Consider the following 18,645-nt stretch of genomic DNA (forward strand, 5'->3'; position numbering starts at 1 on the left):
AGAGCCAACCAGTATCGTTGACAGCAAACAGACCCAGAATTTAACCCATCATCCCATGTGTTTATAGCATTCATTCCGACATATCTACCCCAAAACCTGCATCCTGACAATATGATAGTAAGTCGTGATGCACAGGAACTGAATGGCCATCATCTTCTCACCCAGTAGTATTTAGGGTTAAGATACTGAAAATAACAAGGAGGGAAGGTTAGATTTCTCATGGGAATATAATAGGATCATTGTGCCATATTGATCTCCCCTTGGGTGGGGGTGGGGGTTGTGGAAGTCAGGAAACGGGGAATGATTCATGGCCATCCAAGGTAAATTAGGTGTGGCACCAGAGCGCAATGAGAGGGACCTAAAAATGCCCCTTTGGAAAGCACTGGATGCTCTGTTTTTGAGACCCCAGAAAGCTACAGAATCAGCTTCTGTCTAAGCAGGGTTCATTTTTTTTACTCACCACAATTGCTTAGAAAGGCGCCAACTTGTGTGGAATCATCGGCAGGTGCCATCTGGATGGGGGTGCGGAGGAAGGATGTGGGCCTGAGTTTCTGCTTTGATGCTCACTTTCTGGCAGGGACTTCTGTTCCTTTTTCTGAACCCCAGTTTCCCCATCTTTAAAATGGGGGCTATGTCCTGGGTGAGCGTGGGCGATCCACTTAATTCCTTTGAGTCGTGCCTTCCTCATGGATCATGAGGGAGCTGAGCTAGAAAACTCCAAGGTGTTTTCTGGCCCTGAAGACGCTGGGAGAGATGGTGTGGGTGTGGGTGTACACATACGTGTACGTTTATGCGTAGAGATAGGGAGATGGGTCTTTGCAGCTCTACCTTGCAGCTCTACCTATCTCTCTCGGGGGAGGGTGAGTGCCAGAACTGTGTCCTGCATGTGAAGACAATGCTTTGTAGACCATAAATGAGCACCATCTAAATGAGTGGTTCAACTCTGTTCCAGTTGTTTGTGAAGTGTGTCCTGGAGTTTTAACTACATCTAATAGTTACAAGAAGTCAGGGCAACTTTTTTCCCTTGTCTGGCCACCTTCTTTGGAAAAATTCCTTTGTGTTAAAAATTTGAAACGTGGAGAGAGAATTTTCCTTACTTGGGTTAATCGATTGTGCCCTCTCTGATGTAGTTAGCGCAACACAGGCTCTTTTCCAAATTTGTGCCTCCCAGGATGGAGGCAAGAACCCGTGTGAAGGTGCCGGACTGGCAGCTTAGATGCGTACCTATTGTATGGGAATGACTTTGGACGCCAGTGGGCTAGGCCTGATTTTATTACTCATTGGGCTTCTGCTATATGGCCTGTCAATAGGCATTGGAAGGCTTGGCCTCCAGTCTTCTGTGAGCTTGCTGTGATCCCTCGGGTGAGTGCCGGAGCTGCTTTTCTGTCCATTCATCATCAGTGTAATGGACACAGCTGTGTACGTCCTGTGCACCCTGTCCAAAGCCCACGCTGCTGGTGTGACCCTGGGCGAGTCCCTTCACCTTTCAGGGCCCTAGACGTGCGGGGATTGGAGTCATGAAGAAAGCCTGGATTTCTGTCCTGCCTGACAAGTTAAGCCTCTGTGCACCTTAGGAAACACCCTTGGATGGGCTGTGATTCATCAAGGAGGGGACTTCCACACAGGGAGTTTGCTGTGCAGACCACAGCTCCTTCACTCATGAATGTGCATAACAGGACTTTGAGGATTAACGATAATGAATGGGAAATCACTTCAGAGTGTGAAATGTACAGTGATGTTTTTGGTGGGACTGGAGAAAAGGGCGTCTCTTAGAGCCACCAGAAATAACAGAACAAAGTAGAGTTACACCTGCCGGTAACCTGGTGCCTGCTCTTATTGCAAGTCTTGGCACAAAAAAAGGCGGGGGTGACTTGGAGGGGAGGCTCTGCTATTGGCTGAGTCTCCCGGCTGCTGCCTAGATACCACCCCTTCCTCTTCCTCTGCTTTTCACATCAAAAGTCAGCTACTATGCATCCCGAGTCCTCACCCAGAGACTAAGCAGCAGCTTACCTGGGGCAGATGCAGTGATTCAGGATAGTTTGTGTCAGCTTCAGGAGGACCGTCTGTGTCAGCTTCCTGAGGACCGTCTGTGTCGGCTTCCCGAGGAAAAACAGATCAGCTGATAGGCACAGTGAAGTTTAGTTTAAATTCACAAAGCTAGGCTCTAAACGAGGATGGGAAGGTCTCGTTCTTGTAGAAGCACATTTAAAACGGTTAGTAACTATGACGTGATCTTTACAGCAGTGTCATGGCATAAGCTAGTCTCCTGGTTCTGCTCCCTTCACCTTGCATCAGTTGGTACAAATTTCCCCAAACTTGTTTTCATCATCATGATCACCTGCTACACACACGTACCATGATTTGTCCATCCCCAGTGGATGAGCACCCCTTAGTTTCCAACTCTTTGCCACTATAAAAAGAGCCACTATCAGTACTTTGGTATAGAGAGGTCCTTTGGGGTTTTGCCCTTTTGGGGATGCACACCTGGATTTGCATAGTTTGGTAGCTGGGGGACTTTGGTCACTTGGTGGGTATGTCCGAAGTTGCTTTCCAGAATGACTGGACCAGTTTTCAATCCCACCAATGATGCATTTCCTAATGAGTGTTTTCCTGCAGCCCTTCCAACACTTGGGCCCATCTGATGGTGGATGTGAAGAGGGTCCACCCTGGTGGCAGAGTGACAGACGGGAGGATGCATGAAGACGCATGCTACCCATCTCCTGACCTCCTGATCGACAGAGGACTTGAGGTGCAGAATGTCACCTTTTTTTGGATGTAGCCAACTCAGGAATTTGTTTTGCATGCCTATACATCTTTGCTATGAGGGTTATGGTGGAGGGAGGTGGGAAAAAGAAAATAGATTCTTGTTAATAAAAAAAAAATTTTTTTTATTAAAAAACAAAACAAAAGCAGAAGGGAACATGTACACCACTGAGCCCAAATTCTTCATTTTAAGGGTGAGAAAACAGGCCTGGAGAAGTCGAGAGCTGCTGGTCCACGGTCCCACAGCTTGTGATTGGTTGAGCTAGGACTTGAACTTAGAGCCTGGGCCTTTCCCACTCAGCCATATTCACCACTCCAGGGATTTTCCTACTAAACTGCTGTCAGATCAAGGCTCTCACGGGAGACTTTGTGTATGAATGTGCTGCAATTGCATGAGTGTTGGGTGTCAGACATCCATCCTATCCAATGTAGGGTTCCTTCCTAATACTTCTACCTTGCCGCAGTATTAGCATGTGGTTGTGATGTGATGGAATGTTTTTAGAAATCAAGGTCGGTGCCCTAAGCCCATCCAAACCGGAATTCCTAGGGCAGAGTGAACCAGTATCAAGTGGCTGAGTGGGAAGGAAGATGGTAGTCAGTGGGAGTACTTTCTGCTCGTCAGAGCTGAGGGTGGAATGGACTGCCATGGCAGGGAATGAGGTCCTTTTCACTGGAAGGGTTCAGGATAGGATTCAACGTCCCTGTGTTGTGCAGGGGGTCCTGCCCTGGACCGACCATAGATGTCATCAGGTCATAGATTTAGAGCTGGAAGACTGGCCCCTCCCCCCATCACCACCACCATTCTAGAGCTGAAGGAACCTCCGAGGTACCTAGGCCAGCACTCTTCTCTTGCAGATGAAGTACCTGAGGGCAGGAGAAAGGACCCCTTTGTTGTGCAGAGGAGGAAGCTGAGGCCAGAGAGGTGTCCGGGCCATGCCTTCCAGACCTTCCAGGCCTTCGTCCCTGCCTCCCCACCCCCACTAGGAGTTCCTGAAATGCCTGTTGCCCCAGCCCTGCAATGGTTTCTTTCTGGTTTAGCCGATGTGTAAGAAGTCACGACTCTTAGTCTGTCTTCCATTTAACTTTATTGGTTTGTCATATGGTCATTACAATAAAAGCCACTTTAAAAATGCAGATCTGCCCCAGAAATGATCTTAGATGAAGCAAGAAAGAGGTCATGCAAGCAGGGGCTCTGGACTCTGGCAGAGACAGGGGAGCAGCAGCTGGGACACACTGGATTGGACCAGATCAGCAGGAGCACAGAGGAAGAGGCGGGGTCACTGATGCCAGTGTAGCAGGGTCTTCCCAGACCTGCTGAGGGGCCATTACCAGGCAGGGGCGTCCCGAGGCACCGGCCAAACCCCACCCCCAGCACCTCCTCTTGGGGTCGCTTTCTCCAAATGGGCTAGTGACAGGGCAGGCGAGCACACGGCGGTGAAAGTGAGGATTGTGACCAGACACTTCGATGTGGACGGCCAGGGGAGGAGCGGACAAGGTCGTCCCTTGGCTCCCCCATGGGGCTCATTTCTCATGCCTTCATGGACTATCTTGAGTGCATTATTTGTTATGCTCTCTATGCCAGGCTTCCCAAGTCAGGCATTGATTGTCATCTTGGCGCCATTTTGTAGGAAGGAAATCCTCGAATGTCACATTCTCAAGCATTGACGGTATTCAGAGCAACGGCCAGCTTCCAGCAAGAGACTCGACCTGTGATTTCATCAGCTCCTTCTGTCCATGCAGGCTGGCACCCTCTGCACTGAGGGCCATGTAACTAGTGTGTGCCAGAGGCAAGACCTCCTGTCTCCGTCTCACTACCCACAGCTGCCTCTGCTGCCAGAAGCTGGTGAGAAGCTTTTCCTTTTCTACTGTTGACTCAATGTCAAGGAGTTGTCCATCTGCTGGACTGCTCTGGCTTTGGGGAGAAGGGAGAGGAGAAAGGCAGTGTGAAGGCACCACATGATAGGAAAAGATGACTGAGCAGGGTCCTCTTCTCCTCACGAGGAGACTAAGGCCTGCATTGACCCTAGTGACAACAGTGAAGGGGGAAACCTCTTAAAACACAGTTCCTGTGGGATGCCATGGGAATCCCCCTGCCCGCCTGTGCTGCCTGGCTGATTGACAGACCCTCCTGGGAGCTCCTGCAGGCGGGATGTGCTGATCCTGGTGCCCTGGAAACTGATGGAGAAAGGAGAGATGTGCAGGTGTGGGTATGGTCAATGCGAGGACAGAAGAGGAGGAGGCTGGACAATGCCGAATACACCAGACGCTGACACCCGCTACCCTTCAGGCTTCAGGCAGCATTGTGGCCAGGACGCTTGTGGGACGTGAGAGGCTGAGCTTTGTACATACACCATGATCTGGGCGGGATGCGGAGCCTGGAATTGTTGTGTCTGTCTGTCCCTTTTGTTCTTCAGAAGATGGAATCAACAGCTGTACAGATGTGAAGAAATACTTCCTCAGGACTCCCCTCTGCATTTATCTAGGATTTGATGAAAAATAAATCAGGCTGTGATTTTCACAAATCGAGTTATTTTCAGTTAACATCTACTTATAATTTGCCCCAGAAATAGCTGTTTTTGGAACTTCAGAGGATGTGAAACCTCAATCCTTTGACATAAAACCCTTAGAGAGAGGATGGACAGACAGTGTGGGGGAAGAAAGAGGAAGATCGGAGGGTTTCCCATCCGTCCCTGTGTTCCTAGCCCAGCTCCAGTCCAGGGGGAGTTTAGAAACACTCGTTGCTGGGCTGACCTGCAGCCTTCTGCTTGTTCCGTATGTAACCTTGGACAAATCACATCTTCATCTGTAAAATGGGGGTCCTTAAATTCCCTTCCTGTGACTATGTGACTTCCACGCTGTTTGGAACCAAGGAGGGGGCCATGTTTAGGCCGCTGTTTGGCAGAGTGGACAGAGCTGAGTTTGAACCCAGCCTGAGACACGCACTGTGTCTGTGTGAGCTGTATGACCAACCTGTCCCAGTGAGTTTTCCCATCTGAACAATGAGGATGAGAAGAATGGCCCCTACCTCACATTTGTGAGGATCAAAGGATATTTGCAAAGTACTCGATGAACCTTAACATGCTGTAGAAATGCATGCTATTGTGACTGCTATTAACCTGTACGACTTGGGTGATCCGAGATTATCTTGTTCCATAATTCGAGACATAGACCTTTGGTATTTCTGAGACTCCAGGTGGAAGGAAGTCCCACCTCCCATACTTACCAGCTGTATGACCTTGGACAAGCCTACCCTAACCCTTTTGAGCCTCATGCCCTCATCAGTAAAATGGGGGTGCCTGCTATATTTGTGGTGAGGATCAGAGGAGATGTTTGTAAAGCACTTTGCAAACCTTAAAGGGCTGTATCAATACTAGCTATTATATCATTCTAACTCTAATTCTGTGAACTGAGGATAGGAATTTAGGGGAAAAACAAACCATGAACCACTCAGAATGGCCCTCATGTCCCATGAGTACAAACAACTCCTTGAGAGGTCCGCGGGTCACCACAGATTCAGTCCAGCCTGCTTCCCCTAGAGCTAGGAGATGGTAAAGGGAGAGCGATGATGCTGCTGACAACTCCAAATCTCTGCAGAACCCTCCCCCCTCAAAAGAAGCAGCGATTGCCTTCATGGTGCCATAGTTAAAAGGAAACTGGGCTGCTATGTCTTAGGAAGACTTTGAGCAGAGTGCTGGCACGCACTCTCTTCTGGTACCCTTAAACAGAAGGGTGAGAACTGAGTCATAAACAAAGAAAAATCACTTGTTGCTTATTCTTTTCTTGGTGGGCAAGAAGGCAAAGGAGCAGCCGTGCGTGATGCACAGGGATGGGACTTGATTTGGTTGGTTGGACATCTCCTTCCTTATCCTCTCCTTGCATTGGTGGGCTGGATTCCTAGAGGATGATGACTGCTGTCTTGGGGCTCTAGACGTAACCTAGAAGGAGATTTCTAGGATTGTAGCTCATGAGCCCCCATTGGTGTGCCCCCTTGGTTATCAGCTGGCTAACATTTAGAAAGGGTATTTACCAAGCAGATCTAGCAGGAACTCTTGTTACAATCCCACCCCCTCCCAAACTGAGGATGTACTCTTCCTCTGCATTCACAAGATCTCTAGAGTAAGGGGACTCATATTTGGAGAGTACATGTGACCAAAGGATAAACTTATAACTCCTGGTTATTTCCTCCCAGTTAGTACTCTTTTGCCAAGGTCAAGAAAACATCTGAGCCCCATATTTATTCAATAATTCCATTCTACTTCATTTCCTGGTATGATTTCCCAGGGAAATATCAGTACTTGCCATGATGCAAGTCATCACACCCATGGCAAAGGGATGCCTTCCCCAAGCGTGTCTTCTGCTTCTGTCCCTTGTCTTGTTTACCCTTTCTGCCCCAGCTGAACTTACATAGGGCTTTTTGACATGGCTGCATGTCGCCCACCCTTGGCCCACTGGCTTTTCTTTCTAGGGTTCTTTTTTTCTCTTCTGGTACCCAGCTTCTACATGCAAATGTTGGTTATTTGTCTGATTTTTGGAAACTGACATGTCTGCGATGTAATGGAAAGCCCTTTGGAGGATTACTCTTTGGGGCAGTGTGTTTGTTGGGATGTCTTGGGTCAAAACAAAACGTATTAATAAAGTAATACTTTTTAAAAAAAAAAATTGATCTTTGGACTTGGAATCAGAATCATGGGTTTGAATCCCGACTGCTAATTGCTGACTGTCATTATGGACAAACCGCTTCCCTGCTCTGGGTAAGCTTCCTTATCTACAAAATAAGGCGGTTAGCATTCCTAATATTTTCTAATTTTAAGAAACGACAGTAGCAGGGGCTCAGAATCTGCAGAGGGAAAGTTGGCTCTCTTAGACTCCCACCCGCTAGTCACTTGACCTCTGTCTACTTCAGTTTCCTCAGCTGCAACATGGGGATCCTAATAGTACATATCTTGTCAGGTTGTTATGAGGACCAAATGAGATAACAATTATAAAGAACTTGGCACAGTGCCTGGCACACAGTAGGTGCTGTATAAATGTAAGTCATTATTATTAAGGAGACTTCTTCATGCTACAAGGGGCTTAGAACTCACCCATTCTCCTAACCAAATCCAACCAAATCAAAGTCCCATCACTGTGCATCAGTCACTTCACACACACACACACACACACACACACACACACACACACACACACACGGTAATCCTCTTTACCTGCCTCCCAGCGCTGTCCTGACAATGCCATCCCCACAGGAGGAAGGTGATAATGGCTAGCCCGGCATAGATGCCCTGTCCAGTGCCTGCCTGCACTCTTCAGAGGGGATCATTAGGTACTTGATAAGGAAGCTTATTCCATCTTGGAAAAGGGCCAGTTTTTAGGGATTTCTCCCCTAGAGTGAGCTGAATTCGCCCCGCCCTCTGGAGCCACCGAGAATAGGAGCAGTCCTCCTTCCCTAGGACAGCTTGCTCTTCAGACACGAGATGGAAGGCTCCAGAACAAATCCACTCAGATCCATTTTTCATTGACAAACCGGGCATTTCTGAAGGGCTCTTGAGACTCCTCCACCAATGAATGTTTAAGGGGATGAAATCTCTCTCTTCCTTCTCCTCTCTGTGCCCCCATGACACTGTCAGTTTTCAGTATTCGTTCACTTCTCAATCCTGTTTTCACAGGTGGGCCAAGGACTCTGACCAGCTGTCCCTGGAAATGTTACAGAATCTGACTGTGAAGAACGGTCAGAAATAGGGTCATGGGATCATCATTTGTAACTCTGAGGGGACTTGTTTAATCCTTCCATTTCGCAGATGAGGAAACTGAGGCCCCGGGGTTCACACAGGAAATCAGCCATAAGGTCAGGATTCGAACTTGGGTCTCTTTCTTCAAGCTTGTCACTCAATGAGCCCAGGACCACATTGGCCTCTCTCCTCACGTTCCTGCGTCCAAGCACCATGGAGAGCCGACCTGGCCTTGTCCTGTCGTCGAACCTAGACTGGGCAGACCGAGGGCCGTTCCCAGAACTCGACTTGACTCTGGCGCCGTCCAATGGGTCCTGTGCTTGTACCCATGACCATGGGAACAGGAGCCAGGAAGAGTTGCCCCTGGAAGGGTCCAGCGCACACACTCAGCTCCTTGGGAACCGCCCCAGTCCTCAGGGAGGCCCCCAGTACCAACATCATGGGGTTATACCATGGAGACTGTATTAGAACAGGCAGTGCAGTCCAGTCCAGTGGTGAGCGCTGCCCTTAGGGCAATTCTGCCTTTGATGCTTAATGTCCTTGTGGCTTTGGGCAAGTCACTTAACCTCTAGGGGTCATCTGTGGCATGAGGGGATTGGACAAGATGGTCCTTGAGGCCCCTCCCAGTTCTCTACTCATGACCCTGGGAGGTAGGTGCTGTTCTTGTCCCCATTTAGCAGATGGGGAATCTGAGGCAAATAGCCGTTAAGGGACTTGCAAAGGGTCGCACAGCAGGAAGTGTCTGAAGTAGGAGTTGAACTCAGGTCAGCAAGGTGCGCTAAATCTGTGAGATGTTGGATAGCTAAGGGATTAGAGAGTGGGGGCCCTGTGCTGGGGAGAGGTGGATGAGACAAAGATCGGTCCCTGCGCGAGCAGAGAAAGCCCTGCTACCTTTCCAGGCTGAGGACCTCGTCAGATGCTGGGGAACGTGCCCGGCAGGCACAGGGGAGAAGGAGCCAGACCTCCCCGTTCGTCCCAAGAACGTTTTGGTCGTGACCACAAGGATAAATTGGTTATTTCCTTCTCCGTGTCTCCTGTGTACGTCCACTCCACAGGAGAGACCCTGGAGTCAGGTAACTAGCTGAGACCAAGGAGTGTGTTCAGTCTGAAGTAAGGATGCTTTGAGGCAGAGCATGAATCAGAGACCGTGACTGAGGTCCAGAAGGGAGCTGAGAGGCCATTGTGGGCAACAGCCTCATTTTACAGATGAGGAAACTGAGGCCCAGCGTGGTGACGTCCCTTGTCCAGGGTCACACGGGGATTAGGTGTCAAAGGCAGGATTGGAACCCAGGTCTTCCTGATTCTGGGCCCAGTGTTCTATCTGCTGTCCCTTAGTGACCACTACTTCCCCATCTCCAGTGAGCCCTGATTTGCTGGAGGGAAGCTGCCTCTGTTTCCCAGGTTATCTGTCAGTGCCCCAAAGGCAAACTGGTCCAGACATTTCTATCGCGTGGAATTTCTTAGAATCCTAGAAATGACCACAGGGACACCGTTCCACATGCTCATTGGACAGATGGGGCACTTGTGGCCCATGGGTCAACCTCTGGATCTGTGTCTTTTTCTTGGGGAGATTTAGAAAAGCCATTTTCAGCTGAGCACCTCTGGAAAGTAAGACCCTGTCCAGTAAGGAGCTGTGTGACGTTAGAGCTTTGGCTCTGACTGGCCAAAAAGGAAGGAGGAGAGAAAAGGGGCAAACCTGTCTCTACATGGGACCAGATGGGAAGCGAGCCCACCTTGGTGTCTGAGGAGCTGGGCTCAAGAATACCAGATATCAGCGGGGCATCTAGGTGGTGCAGTGGATAGAGCACCGACCCTGGATTCAGGAGGACCTGAGTTCAAATCCCACCTCAGACATATAATACTTACTAGCTGTGTGACCCTGGGCAAGTCACTTAACCCCACTGCCTAGCCCCCCCCCCCAAAAAAAGAGAATACCAGATATTAGCATGTAGGTAGAGAGTGTAGGTTTGCAGAGCACTTTATAAACATCATAACCCTCCGGAAGTAGGAGCTATTGTTTTCCTCAGTTTATAGATGGGGAAACTGAGGTTATGTGACATGGCCAGGGGTCACCCAGCTAGTAAGCTTCTAAGGTAAGACTGGAACTCAGACCTCTAGAGTCCAAGTCCAGCTCTGACTCTGGTACCAGACTGCTACAAACAATTCCAAACTTTTCCTGCATCCATTCGCCACTCCTCTCCCTGCCCCCTCTCCCCCCACCATCTTGGAGGAAAAAGCCATCAGCCCATCTCGGAGAGAAGGGTTAGACTCACCTTGTGTAACTGTGTGTTCTTCTCGTAGTGAGCAGTCATGGCCACTAGGGCCTGGTAGTACGTCTGGATGCGCTGGGTGACGGCCTCAGCGCGGTCATCCGGGTTCCTCTGGAGCAGCCGGCTGGTCATGGTGTCGGCTGAGCACTCCATGCAGATCACCAGGTGGGGCTGTCCAATCTGGGGAGATGGAGCAAGGCAACTCTCAATTCTCCATCTGGGAATTATCCTCCCTTTCAGCTCTGAAATCCTGTGATTCTGTGGTGGGGGGAGGGGGGATGCCCCGTGGGGACCACTGAGAATTCTTCGTCTCTTCGTTCTCATGAAAAAAATTAATGTTTTTCAATGAGAGCAATTTAATTGGTCTCTATTTTTGAAAATCATGCTTTTAATACTTTGGTGTATAGTGATTTGAATGTCAGGTTTTACATCCAGTTTCTTTTAAAACTTTTTTGAACCTTAATTTAAATAATAAATATAAATAAAAATTATTCAAAATTTAATTTAAAATTAATAAAATAAGAAAATTTAAATAATAAATTCAAATAAAAAGTTAAAAATTATGTTAAAACAGCTGTCAGAGCTGGAAAAAGATAAATCACAAAAATACATAAAGTCAGATGGAAGAATTTCATCATTTACTATGTTTACTAAATCATAATACTCTTATCAGTCCCTCCTACAAATTAGGCAAGGATTTGTGTTGAAATTTGTCTCTCACAAACTATTTGTAGGGTATCGCATTTTTACATTTTTAACACATGGGTCCAAAACCCACTGAAACTCTCCATTTGGAAGATTTTTAAACAAGTTAGAAAATACTGTTTTCAAGTTTTTCCATATGCAGGTCTGAGAGTTTTTATAGGACATAAATGTGTGGTTTTCATCAACGAAGTCACATAATGATGGGAATATTTCCAAACTTCTTTTCAAAATGCTCTGTCTCTACAACCTGAGCTTCTTCTGAAAAAGCAGCTACTTTCTCACCTGTTAATTTAAAAAAGCGGCCTGGCACAGGCCTGCTCATCCAGGCTACAAGGTTCGGGGAGGGAGCAGGTTGGATCATGTCTTAGGGGAGAGAGCGGGCTTGTGGATAACAGTTCTCGGTGGAGGGGTGTGCCCCTTTCAGATTTGGATGAGTTTGTGTTTTTTTGTTTTGTTTTGTTTCATTTTTCTGATTGAAAAGACAAAGGCAAATGTGAGACTTGGATAAGAAAACCCTAGGGGAGCAGCTGCAGAGACTTCCCCAGAGAAAGTCTGCAGGAGAGCTCGGTTCCCCAGGTGCTTGCTAGACCCTTTAGAGTTACCAACAGACTACTCTGAACCCTAGAACCGTCTGCCTCCAGTCAGAAGCACCCGGGGCCTGCCTGGACTGGCCAGCAAGCCTGATGGGAGCCATCATGACCTATACTTGTGAACCCTCGCCTTCTAGTTGGAATAAGGGGGATTAGCCAGTCCCGGGCTCCAGTCTTCTGGTCAGGGATTCCTTAGGTGGTATTGATGGGAGCAGCCCCAAGAGCTACTCCCAGGTCAAAAGTGACCCCATATTTGAGAGTTTGGAGATGTGGTCTTCTCAGAGAGAAGAAGGGAGTGCCTGATGAGCACGCCTCCTGGCAAGAGAAGAGGATGCCTGTGTGACCCTCACACTTGAAGGAAGACCAGTAAGGAATGTAGCCACAAGACAGCAGCGCAGAAAACCCTTCCTTCCACCGTTTCCCAGAGTGGGTCTCTTCAGCAGCACAACGATTTCGAGAGGAGTCATGTAAAAGGCAAGAGATTCACTGGACTATATGGTACAATCTTCTGGGAATCCCAAATTCAGCTCCCTTCCAAGGGAGTTTATGGGCTCCTGTGGGTGGTCTGTGTATTTTTAGTCTGGTCATAGAAACCCAAGAAGGCTTTGCATCTTTTGTAGGCATGAAATAAATGCTATCCTCTGCTACACATCCATTGTTGTTGATGAAAGCACTTAGAAATACAAAATTTTCCCTAAGGAGCATTTTAGCTATATCCCATATTTTAGTTTTGGTACGTTTCATTGTAATCTTCTTTTATGACATTTTCTATCGTGTCTATGATTTGCTCTCTGACCCACCAATTCGTCAGGATCAGGTTAGGCTCCAGTTATATTAAATGATTTCTTCAAAATGCCTTTAAAGAATACAGTTTTATCACACTATGGTCAGCAAAGGTGTGGTTAGTATTCCACTTTTCTGCATTGGTTTGTGAAGTTTTTGTGCGCCAATACGTAATCTTTTTTTTTATGCAGGTATCATGCACAGTTGAGAAATACGTACACTCCTCTTTGTTCCCATTCAGTATTTACCAGATATCTGTTACCTCTACTCTTTCTAAAAGTCTGTTCAGGCACCTCTTGGGTTTTTTGTTTGTTTTTGGTTAGGTTTGTCCAGGTCTGACAGGATTACACAGAGGTCCTCCACAATTATCATTTCACTATTTCTTCCTGCAGATTGATGAATGTTCCCTTTAAGTATTTAGATGCTGTGCTGTTTAGGATTAAGCACTAATATTGGTTCCTCATTAATGGGGCCTTCAAACATAGAATCATTTCCCTGCTTGCACCCGTGTTTACTGTGGCCTATTCTGAAGTCATGACTAATACCCCTGCTTTTTGAGTTCACTCAAAGCATCACAGATTGCGGCCCGGCCCCTCGGCCAAATCCTGTGTGAATACTTGTCAATAATGTATTGAAGGCTCTTGTCTCTCAAATCCACTCTGCTGAGGGAGCTGGGCTCCTACCTTCGTGCATACTGACATTGGTGTATTCATATAGACAAACCACAGTCAGAGATTTCCTAGAACTTGGGGCTGGGGCAGACAAGCTAGAGACTCGGCCCCCCCGGGACAGACTCAGTGCATGGGAGTCCAAGCTGGTGCTTGGCCCAAGGCTCCAGGCCTTGGGTTCCATAAGGAGGAGACCCAGGCAGAAGTCACCTTCCTAGATTCTTTCTGGATCATTCCACCCTGCAGGAGTTAGTGCGCTGAAAATGTACATAACAGGACCTCACCCTGCGCTCAAACTCTTCCCCCTGCTTCACTTCCTGGGGATAGCCCTCAATGAGGAACACCTTCGTGTCTTCTCCCAGGTGGGCTGCCATGGCATCCTTCAGGAGCTCCAGAACGATGTCCTGTGCCAAAGAGAAAGCCTTGAACGTGAGGAAGGGAGGGATGTCCCTGAGAAGGGGGTCTGCTCACCTAGGCTCGTCCACATGAGTGTGTGGAGGAGAGGTAGACAAGGGTGCCATTAAATAGGAGGTTATAATAAAGAGTAGATTAGTTTGGGGGAGGCCAGCTTCTAGGCCAACTAGACTCCACAAATCTCTGATGTGCCTTCCTCCAGCCAGGTGCTATACAAAGACAAACAAGGGCAGGCCCTACCCTAGGGTAGCTTCCATTCTGCTAAGGAGGAGGGTGCCCAGTAAGCTCAGGAGTGATCAGGACACAGCAGGGATCTAGGGAGTATGGGAGGGCAGAGAAATCACTAACAGCTGGGGCAGAGGGAGGAGATGGGAGAAGGTTGCCCAGACATGTTAGTCCTTTAGGGAGCCCCCAACAAAGGCCCCTCCTGGGGAGCATTGGTCAGCCCCAGTCTAGGTGAAAGGCAGGTTTGGAGGGTGGGGTTTGGGGTAGCAGCCGTCTTCTGAAGAGTCTTAGCTGTGTGGCCAAGGGCACATCTTTACTCTCTCTGAGCCTCTAGTTTCCTCATCTATGAGATGGGGATGATGAACACCTTGCAACCCTTGAAGGGCTATTATCATCATTGACTTGAAGCCTGGAGCTGGACAAGTCTTTCAGCTTGGAGGGTGAAGCCAGACTTTAATTCTACTCCAGACACCTTTGTGAGTTGGGCAGGGTGGCATACGCTAGCAGTCCTTGCTGCTGAGGGGTGTAAGGGGTGAGTGGGGGGGGGGAGGAGGACCCTAAGAGAAAGACCCTGCACAACCTAACACCAGGTAGAAGAGGTTCTGTTTTGCCCTGAACAGAGCCACCCAGGAGTGACGTGGTCAGCTGGTGGTCTGGTGAATCATTTTGGTACCCGTGAACAGGATGGATTGCAGAGGGGAAAGATCAGTCTTGAGAAGTGAATTGGCTTCACTGCCAAGGCAGGGAGAGCAGTGACTCTCCCTGTAGAGACCCTAGCCCAGCACCCAGGCCCCTGGTCCTCCCGTCAGGGCAGGTCTGGGGATTCTGGGATTGCACAGAACAAGAGAAGTCCAAATGGGGGTGTCCTTCACCTGAGCTGCTCCTAAGAAGAGGCTGTTCTCATCCAGCAGCCTTCGCTCCCGGAGGTCACAACCCTAGGACTCCCTCCCCCTTCCTCCTAACGTGAAGCCACTGACCAGCTGGATGGCGGGCTGGCTGTAAGCGAACTTGAGGAGTAGAGGCTCCGCCCCCTTCAGGGCCCGGTGGTGTCCCGGGGAGCGCCCCCCCCCCAGCAGAACTGGTCTTCAGGAAAGGCTACAGTTATACCTTAGTGTCTACCAAAACCCTTGGCTTTGTTCCCTCGAGGTGTCTTACTCTGATTCGGTTCAAAGGATCATCGATTAGAAGGGGCCTAGAGGTCCCTTAGTGCCACCACCTGATTCCACAGCTGAGGCCAGGAGTGGGCCCTTGGGGACTCTCCCCGATCATACAGAGCTGGGCTTTGAAGCCCGATCTCTTCCCATCCTAGGAAGGAGCTTCTGATCGAGGCAGGGAGGTTTTGGGTCGGGGTGCTCTCCGAATCTGGGGACCTAAAGCAAAGAGTGCATCACGTGGTTCCCTGTTCCGATGCCCACGCTGCGTGGGCCTCTGTCCACTTTGCCCACGCCATGCTCCGAGCTGGAGGCTTACCACGGGCACTGGGTCTCCCCGCTCCAGGGGCTCCCTGATCAGCAGGCTTCTTTCTGATGCTGAGGCCAGCTCATTCCTCACGAGCTCAGCAGCACAGATGTGAGTAAAGCCATATTTCTGGACTAACTTCTCACACTGGGTCCCTTTGCCAGAGCCAGGACCACCTTGAAGAAGAAGAAAAGGCTGAGTTAGGCATCCCTGTCCTGGCCCTTGCCAAGATATTCCGGTTTTGAGGCATAGAAAAGTGAGGGATCATGAATGTCCCCTCCCACGGTGGGACATATGACTCTCTTTGGCATTTCAAGCCCTTTGCAATGTGGTTTCCTGACAGATTTCCTATGACTGACCCCAACCCTCCTGCAAGCCGAGTCACCTGTCCTTCCCCTATGAACCATCACATTTCCTTCCTCTTCGCCTTTGCCCAGGCTGTCCCCCACGCCCAGAGAGCTATCCCTCCACATTTTCACATCTTGGGAGCGTACCCAGCTTCCCTCGAGGCTCAGTACAGGGACATCTCACCACTAATTAGTCTTCTCCATCCCTCCCTCTCCCTCTTACCCCACCCCTAGAAAATTTCTTCATCTTTATTTTGTGCATATTTGTTTTTATTGATCTGTGTACATTTTGTAGCCCCTCCCCCCATGTAAGCTCTCTGAGGGGAGGAACCATTTGTTGTTATTTGGCTTGGCATATAGTAGTTTATAAATGAAGGTTGGATGGAATTGAATTGAATCTTGTCCAAGAAGACTTACTATGACATCTAACAAGTCTGCAGCAGAAGGTGATATCCTCTCCTTAAGGTAGAACCCTTGAAATGATGTGAAGAGAGAAGACAATTTTTACCTGGTCCTGCCTATCTTGTTTGTCTTTGAAGACCATCCTTGCTTCTTTGCTGACTCAGCCACGATGGGATGGTCCTGTGTGCAGAGGGCAGAACTATGGGCAAGCAGGTCCCAGAACCATCCCCAGATGGAAGGAGCTGCCTTGGAATGTGGGTAACACTCAGCCAGCGCCTGGCTAGGAGGAGGGTCAGATCTGATGCTCTTCCAAAGGTCCCTCCAAGACTCCCTCCCACATATCCTTTTCTGCCCCATAGCCAAAGTTCCCTCTCAGTGACAGGTTGGGCTGAGTACAGCTTTGTAAAATTTAAAAACAAGCTGGAAAAACCCCACCCAACCCATTTTTTTTTTAACAGTAGGAAAAGTCACTTTTCCCAAATGAAAATAGATGGAGGGATTTTTTTTTGTCTTCTAAAAAAGTCCTCCCATCAAATTTTATATCAATGGAGCATAATTCATTAACAGCACATTTCTCCCATCATTGAGTGACTGCAGAGAATTCTGTAATAGTGAAAACTATTTTGCTTACTTAGTTTTATTTTGGAATCATAATTAAATCTGGGGGAGTGGAAGGGGGGGCATTATGGAAAAAGGAACATCTCACTTCAAGTCTTATCCTAGACATTTGCTGACAGTGGAAGAAATGAGTAAAAGTGTCAAAGAGGAAACACTTTATAACAACCAGACTCAACTGCACGTAGAACAGGCTGCCTCAGAAAACAGCGAATTCTACCTCACAGAAGGTCTTCACGCACAAGCTGGAGGGCCGGCCACTCGGGGATGCTGAGGAGGGATTCAGAGTGACGTATGGGTAGGACCAGATGGCCACTAAGGTGCCTTCTAATTTGGCAGTTTTGAGATTCTCCAGGTCACTTTTGGTGTGTTATATAAGCAACTGGAGGCTTGTTTGGTTGAAAATGGAGGGGAGGCTGCTCACTCCTCCCATTGGCTCCCACCCTTGGAATGTGGGCATTACCAGCCAGATGCCAAGCCTCCCTTTTTCCCGCTCTCTAGTCACTGCCCTTAACTCTACCCCTTCACAGATACTTCTCAGGTATTCTGAAATCAACTCATTCCCTGCTATGCACAAGCAAAGAAGGCATTCCCCGCCCCCCCAAACCTACAGTTTGCAGATGCAGAGACAGAAATCTTTGTGAAAGGAATGCTGCCTCAATTTTATACTTGTCTGTGTGGATGTGATTGTTGTCAAGACATTCAAGGAAGTACAAGCCAAGACAGTGTTAGAACTAGTGGAAAATTCCATGGGAAGAGGGAGGAACATTGGAGTTAGAAATATGACCCCAGGGCAAAGCCTCCCACCAGACAAAAATGGAAAACGACTTGTTTTGCCCAATAGAAAAAACCCCAGATCCAGGTTTTTATCTGCTTGGGATGTTTATAAGAATGGACAAAAAAGAAGAAATTTTCTCTCCTATCACTCCTTAGGGCCTGACCCCTCCAGAATTATTCTGATCTACCAACAGTCTGCTTTAGCCTGTATACCAAGACCAGAGGCAGTTTCCCTCTTTTGTGTCCTTTTATTTACACATAACCAGACACATCCCTCAGTAACACCAATGATGGATCATATTATTTATAGTAAAGGGGCACTAAAGTTCTAAATAAGTCAGGAATTATGAACAACTTCAAGAACAAGAAAACCCCACAAACTTTGAGTTAGACGCCTGTCCTCCAGGACAGAAAGGGGGGGGTGGGATAGGGAGGAGAAGAGACACTTCTCCATTAGGGTGAATGAATTCTCAGTTAGGGGAAAGTTCAGCACTGATGGAGCACATCCATCACTTCCACTTCCTGAAGTCTCTCTACCAGGGCCTCAAGCTTGGACCATCTCCATCCCACCAGAAACTTGGACTTCCCTCATGGCTCCCCAGCTGTGCTAGGGGAGCCTTTTGTCTTATCTAGCTGGGAACCAGGCTACCTTGCTATTTCCTGATGCCTCCTCACTCTCCTCCTGCATGGGCGCTCCTTCCTTCCCCTTTCCATTGCCAACTTCATGTATTGTCTTTCCTATTAGAATGTAAGCTTCTCCAGGGCAAGGACTGTCTTGTTTGCTTTTATACAGATCTCCTTTGCTTAGCATAATGCTGGTACAGAGTAAGCACCTAATAATCTGGCTCTCTGTCTCATCTATCTATCTATCTATCTATCTATCTATCTATCTATCTATCTAT

General features: G+C 48.3%; 1 protein-coding gene across 1 annotated transcript in view; it reads right to left on the reverse strand.

The window, feature by feature from the left end:
• Positions 1 to 3,870: 3,870 nt before the first annotated feature.
• The window catches only part of AK5 (adenylate kinase 5), a 206,730-nt gene continuing 191,955 nt past the window's right edge, over positions 3,871 to 18,645 (reverse strand). The window contains exons 11-14 of the mRNA XM_027874060.1: positions 15,615 to 15,778; positions 13,790 to 13,909; positions 10,763 to 10,939; positions 3,871 to 5,242 (exon numbers count right to left, since the gene is read on the reverse strand). Coding sequence (XP_027729861.1) covers positions 5,174 to 5,242; positions 10,763 to 10,939; positions 13,790 to 13,909; positions 15,615 to 15,778 — 530 coding nt within the window. The 3' untranslated portion in view covers positions 3,871 to 5,173. The remainder of the gene's footprint in view (positions 5,243 to 10,762; positions 10,940 to 13,789; positions 13,910 to 15,614; positions 15,779 to 18,645) is intronic.

Source organism: Vombatus ursinus, unplaced genomic scaffold (genome assembly GCF_900497805.2).
Source record: "Vombatus ursinus unplaced genomic scaffold, bare-nosed wombat genome assembly UNPS02014804.1, whole genome shotgun sequence".
NCBI classification, from domain to species: Eukaryota; Metazoa; Chordata; class Mammalia; order Diprotodontia; family Vombatidae; genus Vombatus; species Vombatus ursinus.